The sequence below is a fragment of the Thamnophis sirtalis genome, unplaced genomic scaffold (genome assembly GCF_051295495.1).
Source record: "Thamnophis sirtalis isolate CommonGarterSnake01/CBP01778 unplaced genomic scaffold, rThaSir2_p1.2 scaffold_3, whole genome shotgun sequence".
Taxonomy (NCBI): Eukaryota; Metazoa; Chordata; class Lepidosauria; order Squamata; family Natricidae; genus Thamnophis; species Thamnophis sirtalis.
This window is the reverse complement of record NW_028261383.1, coordinates 106331446-106353350: the sequence shown is the minus strand read 5'-3', so window position 1 is coordinate 106353350 and position 21905 is coordinate 106331446. Positions and strand designations below refer to the sequence as shown.

Genomic DNA, 21905 nt, shown 5'->3' with positions numbered 1-21905 from the left:
CGGAAGGCAAGAGGGTGTGGGGGACTACTAGGAAGGCCACGTGGAAGGCAGGGAAGGAGGGCAGGGCTGCGGGGAAGGGAGCAAGCAGCGTCCATACTTCCTTGCCTTCCACATGGCCTTCCACTTGCCTGCCTTCGCAAGTTGGCCATGGGGACACCGGGAAGGCCACGCGGAAGGCAAGGAAGCATGGCAGGGCCACAGGCCATGGGGAAGGGGGCAGGGGAAGCTAGCTAAGCTGTGACTCACAGGCTTACCTGGCAGACAGATCAGGGACTCAGTGCTTCAGGCAACAAGTTGCAGAGCAGAGACTGGACGGGGGGGGGCACATACACAGTACTAAAAATGTTTCTGTGCAGAAGCAAGAAATAATATGGTGGTGCCTACAGCACCGCCCACAGAACTGGTATGGTCATGTGTCTGCCAGAATTACTACCTATTCGACCAAACCATATCGTACCGGTAGGAACCCACCTCTGAATTGGGAGAACCCAGTTATGGAAATACATATTTCATAGATGGACTGTAACTAAAGGACTGAACTTGATATTCAGATAAAGTTAAAATTTTCTTATTGAAAAGTTATCAATAGAAAACTTGTTTCATAGATAATATATTTAGAACAAAAACATTAAATGTAATATACACTATTTTTCTAAGTATTTCATATATATATGATAAAAAATTCCTCTCTATAAATACAGTTTCCTGTTCTCCTGCCTCAGTGTTGTTGTACAGTCTTATTGTTAAATATTGTTTATTTTAAGTGGGAAACCCAGTGCTGAAATCCTGAAAGTACATCCATCGTTTTAGAAACATAATTAATAAAGAAGATATTTATTTATTTAATCGATTTGTTAAATTTATTTCCACTTGTCTCACCATGAAGGTACTCTAGGCAGCTTAAAACAATAAAAATGAAGAAATGAAAAGAGTATGAATAAAAGATAATATAGCAATAAAATAAACAATGAAAAAGAACACAATGAGAAATACAACTATATGATTACAAAAAAAAAGATGATTGGTACAGAGCGAAGGGGGATTACTGTATATGATATTGTGATTCCAGGCCTGTTTTCTTTTACTCTAAAGAGACAAAATAATTTTTAAAAATATGCCATTTAGGATATGGCATTTTCTTCTTCATGCTTGGTTGAAGTGAAATAGCAATAAAAGGAATCAGAAATGTTTTCTTATTAGCTACAAATATATACATACATACACATTAAAAATTTAAATGTGAATCATCAAGAGGATTGTACAATGTGATCAACATACATACCATTATCAAGTACTCTAAGTTACCCATCAGCCTACAAAATATCAGCAATCAGTTGCCAACAGAAAGAAATTTATTATTTAACCTGAGCCTCGAGATCACTTGGACAGGTGGCAGTTCTATCATGATATTCCCATTAGGGAAACTAACGTGAAAGCCAGCCATCTGGCTGCAGTTATTTGTGTCCATCCATCTCTACTTACTTTATCTTACTTTATCAGACATGCTCCCCCTGGCTTTAAATAGATAAGTTGCAGAGCAAGAGATGTAACACTAAGGTTGGCGTTTAATTATTTTTCCATTACAAAATAAAGATGGGAGAATATGGGCCTACAGTAGAAACCTGTTGAATAGCATTGAAAGCTATGGAATAGTGTTAGTTGTACTTTAAGAATGAAAAAACCTTAGAAAGGATCTTTTTAAAAAACACAAAAAATATAAGAACTACAAAATCAGTGTTAAAGTTCATATTGGTACATATCTTACATTATGTAAAAGCCATGGCGGCAGAGATGGGTTGCTGCTGGTTCGGCTGGGATCGGGTGAACTGGTAGTAGCGGTGGCGGGAGGCTCTGTCCACCTACCTGGATGCTTCTGTGCATGCGCAGAAGTGTCGCACATGCGTGTGACCCCCTCCCCCAAACCGGTAGTAAAAAAATTGGCAACCTCTGCGTGGTGGCACAGTGGTTAGAATGCAGTATCGTAAGTCAGCCAGGAATTCAATCCTGACTGGCTCAAGGTTGATGTGGCCTTCCATCCCTCTAAAGTTGGTAAAAGGAGGACCCAGATTGTTGGGATCAGTATGCTGACTCTGTAAACCTCTTCGAGAGGGCTGTTAAGCATTATGAAGTGCTGCATAATCTAAGTGCTATTGCTATTGCTATTATTTACTTCTGTATTAGCTGTTATTATTATTTTAGTCAAAATGCGTACTATGAAAACAATTCAGTTCAATTGAGAAAAAGTTATGTTCTGAAACTCAGTAAATTGGATTTAATTATTTTATTGTAATATTGTAATATACAAAGACTATTGTAATTGACTTATTACAATTACTTTTGGGGCAGGGGAATATTTTGTTTTTCATGGGGGAAAAGCTGAGAGCATGTTCAAGAAAAGCAGCTTCTTAATTCACTTTTCAGAGAGAAATGTTAAACATAAGAGATAAGCTAAGAACTGAATTATTGACAAAAAGTCACAGCAAAGTTAAATCCACTTTATTTTTTACAGCCAGAAGTAAGTATAGGACTACCAAATGACAAATTACTATGGTATAATTGGATTTCTTCAACCCCTGGGACATTGATGATATGCAATATACAGTACTATCATATTGTTGGAACAATTTTGTATATATTCCACAGTATATCAAAAATCTACAGATCAATAGAAAACAGGTACCAATTATACACACTAGAAGACTTGATCTATATTTCAAGAAATCCAGGATTCCTTGAATATGTTACAAAGGTTCAGGACAACAGTTCAGAAGTGGGACTTGCCTTGCTGTTCAGTTTCCTGTGTAAGATTTGAACTCAAGGACATTGGTTGATGGTTGGAAGTTTCCTGAATGATGTCAATTAATTGATGTCCTTGATGTGGAGCAATCAAAATAGAGATTACATAAATCCTAGCAACAAATTAATCAACATCTCCCAGAAAATCTCTAATCATCATTCAATCCTCAATCACCACACCAAATTTAATATAGATTACAAATACTGCAAGGGAATTCCCATTTTTGAGCCATGGAAGTGAGGAATCCTTGTTGGGCTGTAAGGTGAAATATCTGCAAAAAAAAATTTATAACTTGATTTCCTGAGTACTGGAGAACCCAATTACTAATTATGTAAAGCCAGATCACCTGTTCATCTTCTAACCTTCTCCCATGTTACATATCTACAGACAAGTGTGTATATTTAAAATATGATTTTATTTTGTTGTTAGCAATGGCATCGTCATTACAGGTGGTAAATGGGAAGTATGCCCTATGTTATAAAATTTTAGTAAGATTTTGTGTTGGCTCCATTATAGATGCACAGTTTATTTGGAAGATAACAGGATAGAGATAGTACCTTCAGAAGGCAAGCATTATAGAGATGAATAAGATATTTAGATGGTTACATGCATATTACAGTGAATTTTGTAACATCTATTTATTTAAGAGCTGTGATGGTGCAGTAGTAAGAATGCAGTACTGCAGGCTACTTCTGTTCACTGCCAACTGCCAGCAGTTCAATTTTCACTGGTTCAAGGTTGACTCAGCCTTCCATCCTTCCGAGGTTGGTAAAATGAGGCCCCAGACTGCTGGGGCAATATATCGATTCTGTAAACCGCTTAGAGAGAACTGTAAAGCACTGTGAAGTGGTATATAAGTCTAAGTGCTAGTGCTTCTATTATTATACTATCCAAACAGAAAGTATGGAACAACATCAAAAGTGCATTTTCATTCTTGGCCAAGAAAACAGTAGTTTTCATAGTTCTACTTACTAACTATAGTTCTTTGTATTTAGAAGGAATTATACAGTAATTTAATGTAATTTTCTGCAACACAATGACTTTTCTTAAAGCACATGGTTGTTTAAACACATATAATACTGCCCTAGAATTATTTAATAATGAGAACCATCCTGCACAATATCACATTATTGTGCCCAACTTACAATTTAAAGTAATAAATCTGACATCATGAAACCATCACTGAAGCTGGAACATAATCTAATATCTTTAGATACTCAGTTTGTACATTTAGAAGAAATAATGCCACAGTTATTTCACATGCAAGCTATTTTGAAGAGCGCTATCTGAATGCTTGACTGATCTGTGGACTTATTGTGAGATCTGTTTCAAGCTAGAAAATTGTATGAAATATTATGAAACTGTATGGTTGCAGTTCTCTTTACCATATCTCTTGTTATTATTTTTTTCTTCTTTCACAATGTGGTCATCTCTCACCTTTTGATGCTTCTGAAAACAGAAGAAGTGTTCCAGCATGCCATGCTGCAGGAAAGCATGGAGCCTTCCATGGTGCTTGACAGAACCATGTTCAATTTGTATTGTTCTACCACATGGTTAGATCAAGCACAAAGGAAAATCCCATTAACAGGCAGAGTCAGTGTTAAGCAGCCGCCAAAGAGAGAAGAGCGTTGAGAGGAAGTAGCATGGAGAAGCACAAGCTGGAGATTTCATTGTGAGCTGCTGTCCACTTCTCCCATGCATAAAGGAGCTGAGGTTCAAGAAGTCAAATTTAGTGCTACAAAGGCAAAAATAAATTTGTATCGTACAGTAAGTGTAAAAGAACAACTACTGGACACCTCTGGAGATTAGACTATTACAAATTATATTGAAAGGCTTACAGCTGACAGTTAATGATGAAGAATAAGTGCAGCTTGTAAATATGATCCGTAAAATCATTAAGCAGATTACGGTGCATATCGAGTTTTTATAGAACAGTGTTATTCTTTTAAGTGAGATTTTTGCTTTTTGCAATGCTTGGAAAACAACTTTCCTCTAATACAATCAAGGCATTTAAAATAAAGGCATAATCAGCATGTGGTAATGCTTATTCCTCTCTATCCCCATTTAAACATTTCAGCTTTTTTATAGGAACAAATACATTAGGAGTAGTTTGAAAATAGTTAAAATAGGCAGGTCTGTATGCTACCTATTTGACTGTTATAATTACAAGCTCTATGTGCTACTTCAGGGGTCTCCAAGCTTAGAAACTTCAAGACTTGTGAACTTCAACTGCTAGAATTTTCCAGCCAGCATTATTGGCTAAGTAATTCTGGGAGTTGAAGTCCACAAGTCTTAAAAATTGCAAAGTTTGGAGACCCCTGCTCTCTAGATTTAGACAGGAGTCTGCATATTCTGTTCTCTGGATTTAACAACGACATCGTCAATAAGGACAATAAAGTTCCTGTTGATTCATATTTCATTGCTATTAAAAAAATAATAATGTTGTGGTGCCTCCTCCAAACATTTGCTTTGATTTACACTGTAGCGTTAACACGGAGACTTCCACAATTAGACTGTTCTGGAATCTAATGACTGTATCCAAACACCATGGTGAAAAAGTAACATTTATTGCAGAATTACATCTCTTACTCCCTCCCAAGCTGTAACTTAAATAAGTAGTGTGTTCAATTTAGAGAAATCTCTTATTAGAAGCAGTATCAGGAAACCGTAAGAACTGTTATCTAAAGAAAGACCCAATTAATATATGTGAATTTGAACATTAGTGCTGTTTGTTTTCACTTAGAGTGTTGTAGATGGCAGAAGCTTTCTACATAAGCATGTAAAGCAAACTAAGAATGCATGCATTTGACACAAGAGCCTAACAGAGAAATATTGTAAAGCCGGTTAACTGCATGTGAACTGTAACTCTGAAACTCTAACCTATTTTCCTTATGTTGAAAAGGATCCCAAGGTGGGTGTATATTACAGGTTTTAAATTATCTTATTAGTTATTAAACCGAAAGGGTTGGTGACTGTAGCTCCTTAAAAGCAATGACAATTTAATTAGTATAAAACCAATATAATTTTTCAGAATACATATTTCCCAGACTTAAGAAATCCTGATTTTACAATGTCCCCCTCCCCCCAAAAACATAACAATATAAGACAAATGTATGTTTGGAATAAATTGCTAATTGTGTATTTTTTAAAAAAAAAACTATTATGTTTATTTATTAATTAACAGTGTTCCAAGGAGAAGGATTTATCTTTTACTGAATTTTGCATGGTAATTTTGCAAGTTTGAAAAGCTTGTAGGGAAAGAGAAAAGCACATGTGAATGTGAGTGTGTCTATGTGTGTATGGCTGCTCATGTCTCATATGAGCAGCTCGGCTGCTAACAATTAAAAACAGAATAAAAACATAGTAAAAACAAGTGTAAAAAAACCCAAGAATATATAAAATAACATAACAACAAAGAATCTCAGCATAGTTGATACCAAACAAATGGGTTCAGTCATACTATCAAGGTCTTGATGCAAAGTCAAGTTTTCAATGCTTTGTGAAGGTTAAATTTTGAGTAGAATTTGTTATACCAGAGGCTTGTTTCTTACTGTCACCTTCAATTATAGAAGAAGTTTTTATTCTGTGAAGAAGTCTGTAATAGCCTGTGTATTTGACACATTGGATCTGTAGCCTATGGTATTTGAAAATAGTAATCACCACTCTTTGAGCAAATGCTCTGAATTCAACTGGAGATGCAATATGCTGTAAAGACCTGCTCTATTTTATAAAAATATTGATGATAGTAAATTTCATAAAAGTATAATTCAAAATATAAGCATTCTCAGATTTATATCACTACTGTCTACACTGTGAATTATTGTAAAGTAGCATCTGACAAATAGATTGTTGGCAGATACATATCAGATTGTCCTTTTTCCATTGGTTGCTACATTAGTGGTGTGTTTGATAATTAAATGGAACAAGTAAACAAAAGCTGAAATACTCAGGACATAGATTTAGAACTTCAAATGAGAAATAAGTTCCTATTTTTAAAAGAAGAGAAAGGAAAGCTTCAATGACTCTGAACTTCCTTTCATAAAGCAGACAAATCACAGAAATGGACTAATCAATCATTAACCGAATGAAACAGAAAGAAAGGAAGTGAAGGAAGAAACAGTTTTCTGAAAGGCTGAAAAATCTTTATAATATTTGTGGCATCACTGTGCACCAATCAAGAAATACTTAAAATTCTATTCCAATGTGAAGTTATTGTTGGACAAGTAAACTTGCTAGATTTCTTTTGCTGATTTCTAAGGAAACAAAACTATATGGTAGATACCTTAATAAAAAGGTACCAAACACACAGGCTTGCTGAGATAATTTGGTGGTATAATAGTATTGCCATCTTGCATTAAATGATTGGCTACTATTGGACAAGTACAGTTGATGGAGAAGACGTCCATATCTTTTTATGACTCCTGTTGAAAATTGTAGAATTCTTTCCTTAACTTGAAAGTACAGACATTCAATTGAAATTCAACAGGAACATTATAGCTCCTATAAATTGCTCAAGCATAGAGACTGAAATCCATCCTACAAAACTTAATAATTTGGAGATAAAGGCAAATGAGGACAGTTTCCAACACGGCATCAGGCAATATGATCATTTCACTTCACACCGGCTGCATGTTGAAATGAGTAAATCATTAAATGTATAATCTTAAGATACTCTCGCCTGGCTAACTTCTTTCCCCAAAAATCTGCATAAACTAAAACTTTGATAACATTAATGCAATATGACGGCTAATGTATTATGTGTTTGTGTACATTTAACATTTGTGGAAGTTATGCATGAATTCTGAAAGAACAACACAGACAATTTAACCTCAAAAGTAAATTTTGGCTTGCCAATTAATGTTGGTTAGGGCAGTGTGCTCCCAGCATCAACATTTTTTTTTGCAACCAATTATGTCTGTTAAGGAGAAAACAACACTTTTCATCATAAATTATGCAAAGCTAAAATATGCTCATCTAACAAAACAGCAACATATCAGAAAATTGAATTAGCGTTTTCCCTTACCCAATTTACACTTTTACTCATCCAAATCATGAACAGCAAGGATATAAATCAGTTATTTTAAAAATTAAATTCAAAAGAGCTTTTGTTTAAAATAATGTATAGCTTCTAAACATTTACAATTTTGTTGTCAGATATTATGGTTATCTAAAGAAATGGAATGAATTCAGTATCACTAAAAGGCTTCTCTCAGCTCCAGTTGAGCTTGATATTGAAATTTTAATTTCTTTTCAATCCCGGAACTGAGAGTAGCACAAGCAAATGAATTTACAATAAATCAGCTGATTAAGATTTTTCTCAGAATACTGATTTTAGATTTAAATTTACAGAAAAACATGAATATATTCCTGTTAGTCTCTATAAAGTAAAATGTATTTCAAAGCAAAGTTTAGCAACCCACTTAGTTCCTTGGTAAATAGGTAGGAAAGCAGGATAGAATTAAAATAGTAGCAATAAGGATACAAATAGTACAATATAATATTGATGATAAAATGTTTATGTACAGACTTCACTTAAATGCAATATCCCATCAGTTTGTGCTACAGTACTTTTACCTCCTTTCCTTCCTTACAGTTTTCTATTCCATCCCCAACTACTCCCAATACTTGAAAATATCAGAACAGTTTTTGATGACACGAGTTTATAGACAAAAAAGGGAATTATCTCTCTATTAATTTGCTGCTTGAAATCTTTCTAATACTATTGAAACTGAGACTGAATATTCTAAGGGATCTTGTAGGGGCATATACAGAAATACTAGGTTTTGCCTGTCCTTAGGTTTGTATATCATCAGAAACTAAAAGTGTGCTTTTGGAAGAATGGTCCTAATTTTATTGGAGAGTTCCTAGCAACTATCACTGGAGACCAAAGAAACTTCTGTGTCCAAAAATATTTATCACCAACTTTAAATGGTATATCAATTATAGCCTTTTTGAATATTGACAATCTAGTTTAAGAATGAAAGTGAATATACATCTCCCAGGATAATGCTGTAGGATCCAATCTGGGTCAGTCACTGGGATCAGAGGTTTTGTCTTCCAAGCTTTCAGACTTGTGCTGGGGCACATCTTCAGGGAACTTCTCTCTAACAGTGCTCTTCTGTATGGTATTTATATAGTGCCTTTTGTATGTGGTTTTTTAGATGCTGATTGGTGAGTGTTGATGGCTGGCTTTTAAATCATTGGCTGTCATCTGAAACTTCTGGTCCTGGTAACCGACCCAGATTGGATCCTGCACAATTTAGTTTACTTATGGGAACTTTATCCTTAGATGAATGTTATTCAATCAATGTGCAATTACAGTTCCGCTTCATTGAGAAGCTGCAGCTGGGTTCAAAATGTAAAAGCCATGTAGCTGAGTAGATTATCTGGCCACAGAGATGTTATCACTCTCTTGAAGGAACTCCTCAGGCTACCAACTGATCTGGTTCTAGATTTTTCTTGTAAAGTATAAGGTTTTAAAACAATTCAGACCATGGTAGCTACTGTATGGTGATATGATATACAGTATGTCAGTAATTTCTTGGGAGATGTTTTCCTTGGACTGGCACATTCCCTTCTGCAAATCAAGAGGCCCCAACTATTAGCAATATTGCTGAATGAATGTTGTATTAATTGATTTTTTTTTCGTTTTGATTGTCCCTTTCCATATTCTTGGTAATATAAGTTCATACCTCTTGAATTTGTTATTTTATTGTTCTATTTTACAGTTTGCAAATTACTTAATGATTTGCAAATATAAATCTTTTTTGAGAATAATCTTAACGTATGACAGTCCATATCAGAGAAGATATATTATTAGTTAACATAGCTGATAGTGAAAATTAATTTGAAAAAAAATCCAGGTATATTTTTGCAAGTCTATCAATATATCAGGCTCAGGCTCACAACTCTTTATATATACATACATATACACATATATACATATATACATACGTATGTATGTATATATAAAGAGTTGTGAGTTTGACAAATTGATTCACTTGCAATACACACACAAACACGTAATAAAAAAGCGCAGAAAATAATTATTATTGATTATTTATTCATGCATATTCTAAAGTCCATTCCTAAAGTTCATTCTCATAATGTTGAGAAAAATCCTATGAAAAGGCAGAAGTCAGTACATAATTCCCTGTATGTTTCTTTTCAGTGCATGGGAAGCAGGTACAATGATCCTCAGTTGGATCAAAGATCTTTTCACCAACAGATTACCACTATAAACAATCCCACATGAACACTGCAACCACAGCTCTAATTTCCTGACTTATAATATATTGATAAAGGGCAATTTATGAATTATTGAGGAGAAATAGCACACAACTAATGTTCTTTTATGTAGTGACAATTTTGTCAGGAAATTTTATTGTCAGGAATGCAACACATCACAGTCCCCCCTTTTTAGGATGAAAAAAGCGACTATATTATTTAGTATTTAAGTACGTCAAGATTATACATTAATGATAGTATTTTTTTTTCTACTTAGTCCCATTGATGAATTTTCAACATCTAAAATTCAATCAATATTTTAAATTTTCTTGAACTAATATATTGGTTCACCACTAAAATTATAAATCACATATTTGACAGGACCTTAGAATATGAACAAGCCAAAATTTATAAGGAAGCAAAGTTGGATAAAACTATATTTCAGTTATAGGAACCTGGATACGATTAATATTTTGAGTCCATATAAAATGATCACACAACACAAACATTACAGTTATATACTTCTTGTTACTTGGTTACTTGTCTTTGGTTTTCTCCCCTTGTATATCCTTCACATCCTCTCAGATTTACATTAAAATATCTCCCTTGAAAGCAGATTGGTGGTGGGAGGGCGGGACATAAGGATTTTACCAATCTTATCCATTGTCAGCTTCTAGTGGAAGCACTCCAATGGATCAAACTCACAATATTTTAATCTCTCTCTCTCTTTTTCTCCCTTCCTTCTTCCTTCTCTCCCTTCTGTGTGTGTGTGTGTGTGTGTGTGTGTGTGTGTGTGTGTGTGTGTGTGTGTGTGTTTAAATATTGCATCATCTCATTCAGTTACTTTGGCAATAATAAAATTAATAGATTAAAAGTTAAGGTCAATCATACTATTTTACTGTAGTTTATCGTGTTATGGAATGGAATTATCAGACAACTGATAGAAGTATTTTTTAAACTGTCATTTTCTTCCTACACATCAAAAGAACAAAACCAGATATGTTAGTCTTTTGTTTTTCTTCTTTTTTTTCCAGACTAAAATTACATTTTAATGTATATTTCCCAATTTTAATTTATTGTTGTGATTTACTTTTATTATACTGTGAATGTTGTGAGTTCCCATTTCATCTTATATTTTTAAAATGCACACTATCACAATAATCTCCTCAGCTCTCCAAAGAGTCATATTGATCGTTGTTCAAAGTCACCCTTTGAGTGATTCATAGAAAAGCATCCCTGACTATGCTTTTATGGACAGAAGATTGAAAAAAAAAGAACTAAAAAATTCAGGTAAAACATATCTGAATTATTTTACTATTTTTTTGGGGGGTGGGGGTGGGGAGGAATTGGATACCCAGGATCTTGTACATCACCTTTCTTTGAAAGCAGCATCCAAGGCTGCATTCTTTTAAAAGAGAAACCTAGTTTTAACCAAATAGCCAAATAAACCAAAATGAAAGCTAGAGGTTTTTCTCTCGTTTAATGCACAAAGTAACTAGATTTTCTGAAGGACTAATCCAATTTCTCAAATTTAATTTTGGAAAGATGCTACATAATATCCATTATACCAAACACTGTCCCACAGATTGGATTAGTAGGCTCCCTGGACCTGCTTATTTCTGAACTCAAAGTGCAGCACAGCCTGGATAAATGAATTACCTGAGCAACGGAACTTCTTGCTCTTGATCTGGCTGATTCGTTTGTTGGCAAGACGACGCGGACTGCTGCACCGAGCTCCGCTGGTTTCTATTGGATTATCCTGCAGGTAATCAGCCAGCCACTTCAAATGGCAGTCGCACACAAATGGATTTTGAGCTAAATGCCTGCAAGAGGGATGGGATGTTTAACCAGAAATGACCTGTGACACTGTACTCCATCATTGTTTTTACAAATACACAACTGAAGAGCAGAGTAATTGAATCAGCTTCCAATACACCGGGTCTGGCAGAAGCTGGATGGAGTTAAGACTTGTGTGGGGAATATTCTGTGAGCCCTCTCTCTTTTTTTTTTTTTTTAGCTTGTTAAGTCAGCAGCAAGCCTTCTCCAGAAGGAAACACAAATTAATATAACAAAGTCGCTTTTTAAAGGGCATAGACCTATTGTCTACAAAAGCTGGTCATGATATATTGCAGTCAATTAATCTTTTTAGAAGGAACACATTTAAACTATTTTTTGGGTCACAAAATTAACACTTTCTAGAGATTGTCTTGTAAACTAGTATACCTCAGGGCACTAGGGAAAGATGTAGAAGAATCAAAGGTTTCTATCAACAAAAAATAAATAATTTTAATGTATTTCATCTCTGGATGAACTAAATCTTCAACAAATAAGGATATTGTTACTTTTGTTAGTATTATTTCATTGTTCGTTCCAGATCAAATTTCTGAATTATTTATCAATATCTTTTGAATCTATATTTTTTATATATAAACAAAACTATTTTAAGGTCATTGTTAGTTAATTGCAGGAACTCTGGAAGTGTTAGAAGAGCTAATATGGGCACTTTATAATTATTATTTTTTAAAAAATATACAATTTATAAAATTAAAATGAGAATAATTTAATGGAAAATTGTTTAAAAGTTTTATGTCTTAATTACACTGAAAATATAAATTAAGGTATTTACATATAGGGTATAGTCTGTTCTTTAAGGTAGATTTGGACAGGAAAGAAGTAGTTTATATCTACTTTATTTACTACAATAGAATTTTGAAATTCTGCCAGCATTTCCCCTTCTCTTTGTTTTATAATAAAGAGAGTTAAGTGGGACAATTCTCAATTCTTTCTCTTGCTTTCTATTTTTCCCAGGCTAAATTTATGTTTTACTAATGGTTTCACTACATAACTCCTGTGCCAGAGATATGAATTTGCCCATTATTATTCTGCTTTAGTTTACTTTATTATTTCCAAATGTGGAAAATGTCATATAATTTAAAGATGTGAAAAAGATTTTGAATTATAGACCAAATAGGAGGAATATATCACCATACAGCAAACTATAGATTTGCCATGTGTGAGATATATATATATATATATATATATATATATATATATATATATATATGGTAGCTTTTGATTAAAAAACTAACTATAAACATTTAACAATTATTTCCATTCCTCAACATGAACTTTATAATCTCCACGCTGGGGTATTTAATTATGGGGTGGAAAGACGCAATGCTATAACCCATGAGTTATTATAATAAGCTCGTACGCATACAATGGCTCATTACTTAGGCCAGGTATCATTTTGAAGAAGTTTCAAATGACACCCACTGATGCAACTATTTTGTGGGAAGGTGTTGCAAGCCTGGATGGCTTTGGATACCAATTAACAGAAGGTATCACATAAAATTTCAACAATTTAAATTGGTAAGAAGAAGAGTGGAAAGATGCAAATAATTCTAATGACCTAACCTAGCTAGATTCTTCCAGTAATATTTTACCAAAACATTCTGATGGAGCCAAGCAGCCTAGGGGTTCCCCCCCCCATTGTTTAAAAAATTTCAAACTCTTTCTGTGAATCCAAGAAACTGTCAAGAGCTGGTGCATATATCATGTAAAAATTAAACAATGTTGATCTTCTCTTAATCCTTGCATCTTGATACTATCCTTTAGGTATAAGCCGTAATGAAAATCAATATGTATCAAAATGAAAAAATAACATTTTAAGAGCTACATAATCAAAAAAAAGTATGATAATATGGTAATATAACTTGAGAAGAATATTGAAATGAAATTAGATTATCTCTGAGAAACACCATTTTTATTAGCAAATGATTCTGAGTAGTTTACTTGCACAAAGACATTGAAGAAAAAATACTAAAGAGATATAATCTAAGAGCTAATCTAAGACACAAGGAACTTGGAAATTCACTTTTGAGATGATGTGACTAGCAGGGACAAGTAATCAAGGAGAAAATGTTTGATAAGATGTAACTAATCTGGGTGTGCCTATTGCTCATTTAAGTATACTGCATAGTTATTACAATTCTCTGTGAAACTGGAATGTACTACACCTACAGCAGTATAATGCAATTAAATCTAATTAATTCAATCTACTGCAGAATCTATTTCTGTTAGTGTAATGTGGATGATGAGTCTCCTTACCACTGAATTCACTTTTGCCATGTGATATCAACATTATTGATACAAAAGAATATTTGTAGCTCAGGTCTGAAGCGTGGCGTTCTTGGTGCTCCCTGAGCTTTGTTGCTTTATTGCAGATGTTTCATTATCAAACTAGGTAACAATATTGCTAAAGGGGAGCGAAGTTTGTTTTCTGTATATACTAATGGCTTCCTTGATAGTATTGGTGTTCTTGGGGTTTCCTTGATTAGAGTGCTGTTTACTGTTAACTTGTTTGTCTGAATTGGTAATTCCTTGATTGGGTTATTTGGTTCTTGATAGTTGGTCTAGAGTTAACCTCTGCTCATCTGGGTGTTAATTGCTCATGGGGAAGTGTTTTAGTGTGTTTCCTTTTGATTATCTTTAAAAGATGATCTGTCTCTAACAACCAAGCTAAGAGAACACCAAGGACCTCACAGAACATTATCTCTATAACAAATTACTCAATTAAAGAGATTTGGGGAAGCATGCAGGAAAAACATAGGAGGAATGTTGGATTATGCCTAAATGGGAAGATGTTATTCAGTATTTTTATGCAGCTGATACAACATTGATACAACACAGAAAACTTGCTTTAGAATACTAGTTTATCAGTATCCTAGAGCAAAATAATACAGCTTAGAAAAAGCAGCACAGCAATAACATGAAGCAGATTTGTGATCATTGACAAATCCAAAAGAGAAGCAAAAATTTAATTTCATATGATGTTGTATTTTTTTAAAAAAAGCCAGGGAAAGCAAGTTTCTTGAATTCTTCCCATTCCTTTACAACCAACAGCCATAGTAGGCATTTGTATTTTCTTTTCTGTAACAACTAAAGTGAGAAATCTGTGTGGTTTGTAGTATGTGTGTATTAAGAAGTCCAGAGCAGGCAGTGTAAGGGTTATGTGACCAAGTCTGGGGGAAGGAGAAGTGTCCAAGTATGAAGCAGCCAGCAGAATTTTCAGTTGCTGCCCAACTGCCTCCCCTACATCTTCAATATTCCATTGGGTTGGAAAAAATACCAGTGGAACTCTTTTTTTTTGGATTGGGCTTCTTGGCAACTGCCAAAACATAAATCTATAAACCTGTGCTTAAGTTCTCTGATTGTCTTAAATCAAGAATGAAAGTAGCATAGAACATGATCTCTTTGTTTTTGAATTAAATAAAGAATGTAGAACCAAATGCAGAATTTGAAATAATGCCAGAAATTCTGCTTTTATTATCTTATCAGTAGTTTAATCTCTTTTTGTTATGTCATCTACCTAATTTTCTATTGTTTAGTCTTCCATAACTTGATTGTGTGTGTGTTTGTGTGTGTGTGTGTGTGTGTGTGTGTGTGTAATGGAATTATTTAAATGTTTGGTTTCTTCTTCTACTACATCAATCTATTATGTCTCAAAGTTAGCAGTTTGGGCAGGATCAAAGGTTAAGATAAGACTTTCATTTTTGGAACCATATATAGGATGCACTGCCTGGGGAAGATGGAAGAATACAGATATAATATTATTCGATACTCACAACGTTTGAATTGATTGAAGAGGAGCAAAAAGACCTTTGCTGATAGTCTGCAGTTTATTATCATAGAGAGATAACAAATTAAGATTATGCAGATCTTGAAATGTGTTTACTCTCAGGCAATTGATCTTATTTGCATTGAGGAGCCTGTAAACAAAGAAAATATTGTTTTTCAATACATACAATCTTGAAAACAAGATTTAAAGATTAGTCTTGGACAAAATGCTATACATAATATGGAATTAAAACCTTCAGTACTGCTATTTATTGATCAGATTATTAATTCATTGGTTTTCAGCATTCCATTTTTTTTCCAAAATGACTTACAAGTTAAACATATGTAACAATATTATGAACATAATAATAAACCCCCTTAAGAATAATGTTATTTATAATATGCAGTCACAGGTAAAATAGGAACTACTTTGATGTACTTAGAAAAAAAGTGCCACAATCTAAAGTCTGCCATTGAAAAACTGTTATCTTATGTTTCCATCCATTTCCCTATTCATGGTTGTAAAACATGTATTTGAAAACAAAATTTAAACTACACCTAGTATTGTATGAATACATTAATCTTGTTATATATCACATTCCCAAATCCTCAAGGGCATAACAGATTTGGTGATATGTGCAACTAGTATAAGGCTAAACTACTGTGGTAAGCACAGTATATACCAAAAAGTGATTGCACAGTTCATAGCAGAAGTAATTAAAGCACAAATCTCTAAGTTCAGATCAAAGTTCTTTAGAGATAGGCATTACTGGCCAGAGCATCCATAATGTACTTTGTCAAGAACACCTGGTCTACAAATCACCCAATTTTGAAGACAATGTCATACCATCTACAGCTGTTATTATCAGATCAAATTTTTCTATTACGGGCATCCATATCAGCAATTTTAAAAAAACCAATATTGAGCTAGGTAACTTCACCTTATTTCTTATATAGCTAAATATCAAAGTACCAAAGGATGGTCATGTCTCCAAACTGGGCATGAACTAAATGGCAAAGATATAAACAATCAGCTCCACAATCAGCCTCACTGTTTATTTACCAAGTAAAAAAGGTTCTCACAGAAGCTTTTCTAAAAAGTGAATAGAAAGTATTATTTACTTGATACAGATCCTTTGTACATTGATGGTAGTATATATATAATGCTTCCTATATTTCTTACTATAGCAGCTCTTTGAGGTGAGTTGGATTGAGTAAGTGATGCAATATCAGCCAGCCAACTTTTGTGCCTAAGAGAGGACTGGAACTCAATCAACAATCCTGCCCAATGATTTCCACCATTACAATGAAATGTCTCTCAAATGTACATTTGGTTCTGAAATCTCAAATATTCTCACTTTTAGAACCAATTTTATAATGATAGCACTTGGACTTATATACCACTTCATAATGTTTTACTGTTTTTCTAACTAGAGAGTCAGCATATTGCCCCCAACAATTTGGATCCTCATTTTACTGATCTTGGAAGAATGAAAGTTAATCGTGAGCCAGTGAGGATCGAACCCCTGCAATACTGAATTTTTAGTCACCATGGCTCAAAACATTTGTCATTAAAAAAACAAAAACAAATCCTGCTACAACTTTCTCAAGAAATATATTCTTCAGTTAAACCTTTTTCAAGACATGCCAAAGAAATAGATGAGATAATCAGCAGCCTTTCTGCATATAATTATATTCCTGGGTGATTGATTAATGTGACTATTACTTCATCTTTGCACTTCAGAAAAATGGGATAATTGAAAATATCATTAATTGATAATTAGTTCCCTAATGTAAATGATAAAAATGTGATCTGAAGGATAAAGAAACTATATTGCTATAGTTACAGTTCACTTCATTACATTCAAAGACCAGAAGAGATCCAGGATACATCTATGTTGAAAATCTATGGAGAGTCTCAGTCATTCAGGTCATAGTTGTCTCAAAGGTGCTTTTTCAAGAGACAACTGGATTTTCTGGTTTTTCTTTGACAACATTTTGCTTCTCATCCAAAAAGCTTCTTGAGAGAGCTGAAAGAAGCTTCATGGATGAGAAGCAAAATGTCTTCAAAGAAAAAACAGAAAGTCCAGGTGCCTCTTGAAAAAGCACCTTTGGGGCAATCATGTTGAACCATATTATAAACTTTAAAACTATATTAAATATAATAAGACCTACAATTACAATGAGATATAAAATTTAAGACAGAATTATAAGGCATTTATAGAGTGAGACTTTGTAGAATATAGCATCTAAGGAGTAAAGTCTACTGTAACCCCCCCCCCCCTTTAAATGTACAAAGCAAAGGCAAGATATGCATCAAATAAATAATACTGTCCACTTTTTGGAGAAGTTATTGTGAGAATCTTGTTTATTGTATTTCTACAGCATTTGCCCTCACTAACACTTCTAATCTAACATGACAAACAGTTTAAAAATAGCAGGACTAGTATCCAATGGGTACTAGATTAATCATTGCTTGGCCATAAACTCAGCCTATCCTACCTCACTGGATATTATGAGAATTACTAAGTAAGTATATATGTTGTGTTTTTGAAGGAAATGTAAAAAATGTTTAATAAAATAAACAAGCAAACTACTGAGATTAGGTATGATTTTCTTAAAAAATGATGACTTTATGTAAATGAATTCTTAAAAGAAATACATTTATAGTCCTATTTTGTGACAATAATCTTATATAATAATAGTTCTTACGCTTACTATTTTCCAACATTTGCTAATGTATTTACACTGAAAGCCCACCGTCAGGCTGAAAAATCAGTCATGCTAAAGGGTAAATGATTTCCAGTTTCTCCATCATTTTCTCATAAAAATTAGGTCAAACTAAATTTCACAGTTAGATATCTAAGTACATCATTTGGGATAAACGTCTGTGGTAGAAACAAAAATATATCAGTGTACATCTTGTTGGTTGCATTCAATGGAAAACACTACAAAGTATTTTCAAAAACATAAAGCAGCAAAGGTATATGAGGACAATCTTCAGCTAAGTCAAAATGCTTACAGGCAATTAAAAGTTATACTGGATTTGGAAAAATATATTCGATTTATCTTTACGTAAGTTTGTATTACAGTCAACACTGATTCTGTCACTTGGCAGCTTGTGAAAGCTACAATAAAGTGTAAAAATTGCAAGCAATATATAGTTGAAAGCACCAAAGGTATTTTTATCACACTAATGGAGAATAGTAATTCCTTCTCCTTTTTGTCACAATTACTTTGAGATTTTTAATGGGAAATAGTATTTAAAGGTTTTAAATAAATAAATTCCAGTTTAGAGATAAATATCTGAACAAGGTTTGACAGTAGCTGTCATGGAGTACGTACCATCATGACTAATGCAATTTACTATCATTAAGCACTATAACAGCAGTAATTATTGTACAGCGCTCAGTGTTTTAATATTACCAACTAAAAGGAAGAAAAAAAAACTATATAGGAGTACTCTGAAAAATAACTATTAAAACTATATCAATTTATTTCAAAAATAATTTGAAAAGTTTTCTGATGATGTACTACCACAGAATATATGTGTATAAATTAACATTCTTGGTAATATTCTATCATCTCCGCTATTCTTGTTCTTTACTTAAGAAATATAATTTTTGCTAGTTAACACCGCATTAGATTCAATTTTTTTTTGAAATGTTGAAAAAATTGTAAAGTAACTTCTTTATATTTTCTTTCTTTTCTTTTTTCTCCTACACTTCGGGCTCTTTCTTGACTTTCTTGACTTATTTGCTTATTCTTTACTTACTTCTTTCTGTTACTTTTTATTTTTCTTGTATAAAGTTTAATATCTTTAAAAAAAAACCTACTACTCTCTTGGAACCCTGGTTAGAAGCACTGTATTTTCCTATACCACATATTGGTTTCTCTGATGGTCTTCGGACAAAGAGAGGATATGAGAATACCCAAGCTGTACTCCATAAAATTGTTTCTCACAAGAAAACTGCAAAGTAGTGGACTATGAAGGGCGGAAGAGTGAGGGGAATAGAGAATTGCCACTTTTCCTCCAACTGAAAAACAGAGCTTTTCCAAAGGACACTAAATTTGTACTTCCTTTGCTAATCACTTTTGAAACTTGCCTCTTTACTGATTTAAAGAAGTTAGAGAACTTTTGAAATGACAAGACTGAAAATACCAGGTGAGTGTCTTTAATCCATAATATGAGAAAATGAAACTGCATCTTTAAAAGATTTAAGAATTAAAAAAAAACATTAAAAAGTAAGATAAGGTTTTGGCTACAGAAAGTTTTAAACATATTAAGGGTTCCAAAAAGATTGGAATATTGGATTGTGAATAGTGAGATTTTGAAATTAATTTTAAAGAATAAATGTACTTTTATGGGAAACAAAAACTGTTTTTAATATTGCAGACACAAGCCAAGTAATTTATAATGGCAGTCAGAAATATTTCAAAAGGACTGCACCAAGATTTTGAATCAATAATGGCAGCTATGTTGTGTCTTCATGGGAACAGTCTGTTCACAGAAGAGAATGTTATGGAAAAAGATTTGCAACAAAACCTAACAGAGATCAATATGAATGAGAGTTTCAACAATAATTTTTCATCCGATATTTTTTTAAAATTGGATGTTTTAAAATTAAGAAGTAAATAAAAAATGACAATGCCAGCCAGCAGTTGGATTTTGTCTGTGTGTGTATGTACTAGCTTTATAAAAGAGGTTGTTTAAAGGACTAAAGACATTTGAAATAAAGATCAACAATCATCTGAATGGATTAAAGCAAATAATATTCTTTACATAAAAAGAAGGAACACAAAATTGGTTTAGTTGATCAGGAGTACAGTGGAACATATTACTATTTTGGGTGGTTCTTTTTGGATTGGCTGATATTTGGACTGGAAAAATGCTGCGTATTGGATTTGCTTATGGTTAACATGGTGTTTAAGTCTTTTTCTGCACAATTTCTTTATGTAAGTGTGACAGTAGGTAAACTGCCCTTTTACTCAAAGCAAGGATTTTTTTATGAGTTTGTTCTCTTCATCATTTAAATTCCAGACTTTTGTTTTATATTAGGATATTGAAATTACTTTATTCCGACTAAATGTGAATTTGCTTACAGTTAAGCGTTGAGATACGACATGTTTATTTGAATTGGACATGTTATTTGGGGTGGTTCTCTTTGAATTTTCTGACATCTATAATGGGAACATGTTGTATCTTGGGTTTGCTTACAGTTAATATGGTGTTAAAGCTTTTGGTCCTATAATTACTTTATATATTTTAATCTGACAGCATTTAAAGTAGCTTTGTATCTAATTGACTTTCTAAACGATCTAATTGTCTTTCTAAAGGATATTTGTGAATTTGCTTTTTTTTAAAGGAGAAATTGTCCTTTTAACAATACTTGTTAAAGTATTTTTGTCCACACTAGGATATCGGGACCATTTTATGCTTTCTAAATCGACTTAGCTCTTAGCTCACAGCTAAGAGTTCAGATGTAGAATGCTTTTATATATGTTAAATAATGTTAGTATCTTAGATATCTGTTTGGACATTTGGTGACACCTGGATTAGAGAAGATTTGATTTGCCTATAGATAAGAGTTGAGTTATGGGATGGAGAGTTTTATATCTGTGAATCAAGAGGAGGGGAAGAGAGTGTGAAATTTTAATTAGTAAATCAGAAAAAAAAGTCTTTCTTTCAGATAGATACTTTCTGAGTTATACCTAAATTTTGTTTTTAGTCTGTTGATTTTATTGCATTCTTTATTTATATTCATTCTTTTTCAAATTTGTCCTTCAATTTTTTCCCAGAGAAGTTCTTATCATATTAATAAGGTATGCTCCAGAGCCTTTTGCAAGCAAATGGAATTAATTAACCTCTGGAGATCCATTGCATCAGCATTGAGGAATAGTTGCTACAAGCATAAGTCTTTTAAAAATGGTCTGATTACACGGGAATGGTAAAATCTTGAACTATCAAGACTGACATCCTCTTTCCGAGTAGAGGAAAGAAAATCCAAATATTAACCAGCTGCATGCAATGGTGTGATAACAAATTGATTTTGTTTCATGATTGTCAAAAGTGGCCATTAACTGTCAGTTGCTCCACTATGATAGACTTAATATGGAAATTGGTTTTACAGAACCTCATTCTGGAAGTTTTCAAATCAAACAGGAATCTAGACTACATAACCTGATTAATGGGTTACCTATTTTTCCATTAGAAAAACATCTAAAACAGATGATTTAAAACATTTTGCTGGATGTGTGCAGC

The 21905-nt window shown here is 33.3% G+C and overlaps 1 protein-coding gene across 2 annotated transcripts in view; it reads right to left on the bottom strand.

Annotated features, from left to right (window-relative positions):
* SLIT3 (slit guidance ligand 3) overlaps window positions 1-21905 on the bottom strand; it is a 501863-nt gene that overhangs the window by 131678 nt on the left and 348280 nt on the right. For both annotated transcript variants that reach the window (XM_087709668.1, XM_087709669.1), the window contains exons 13-14: window positions 15652-15795; window positions 11684-11847 (exon numbers count right to left, since the gene is read on the bottom strand). In XM_087709668.1, coding sequence (XP_087565794.1) covers window positions 11684-11847; window positions 15652-15795 — 308 coding nt within the window. The remainder of the gene's footprint in view (window positions 1-11683; window positions 11848-15651; window positions 15796-21905) is intronic.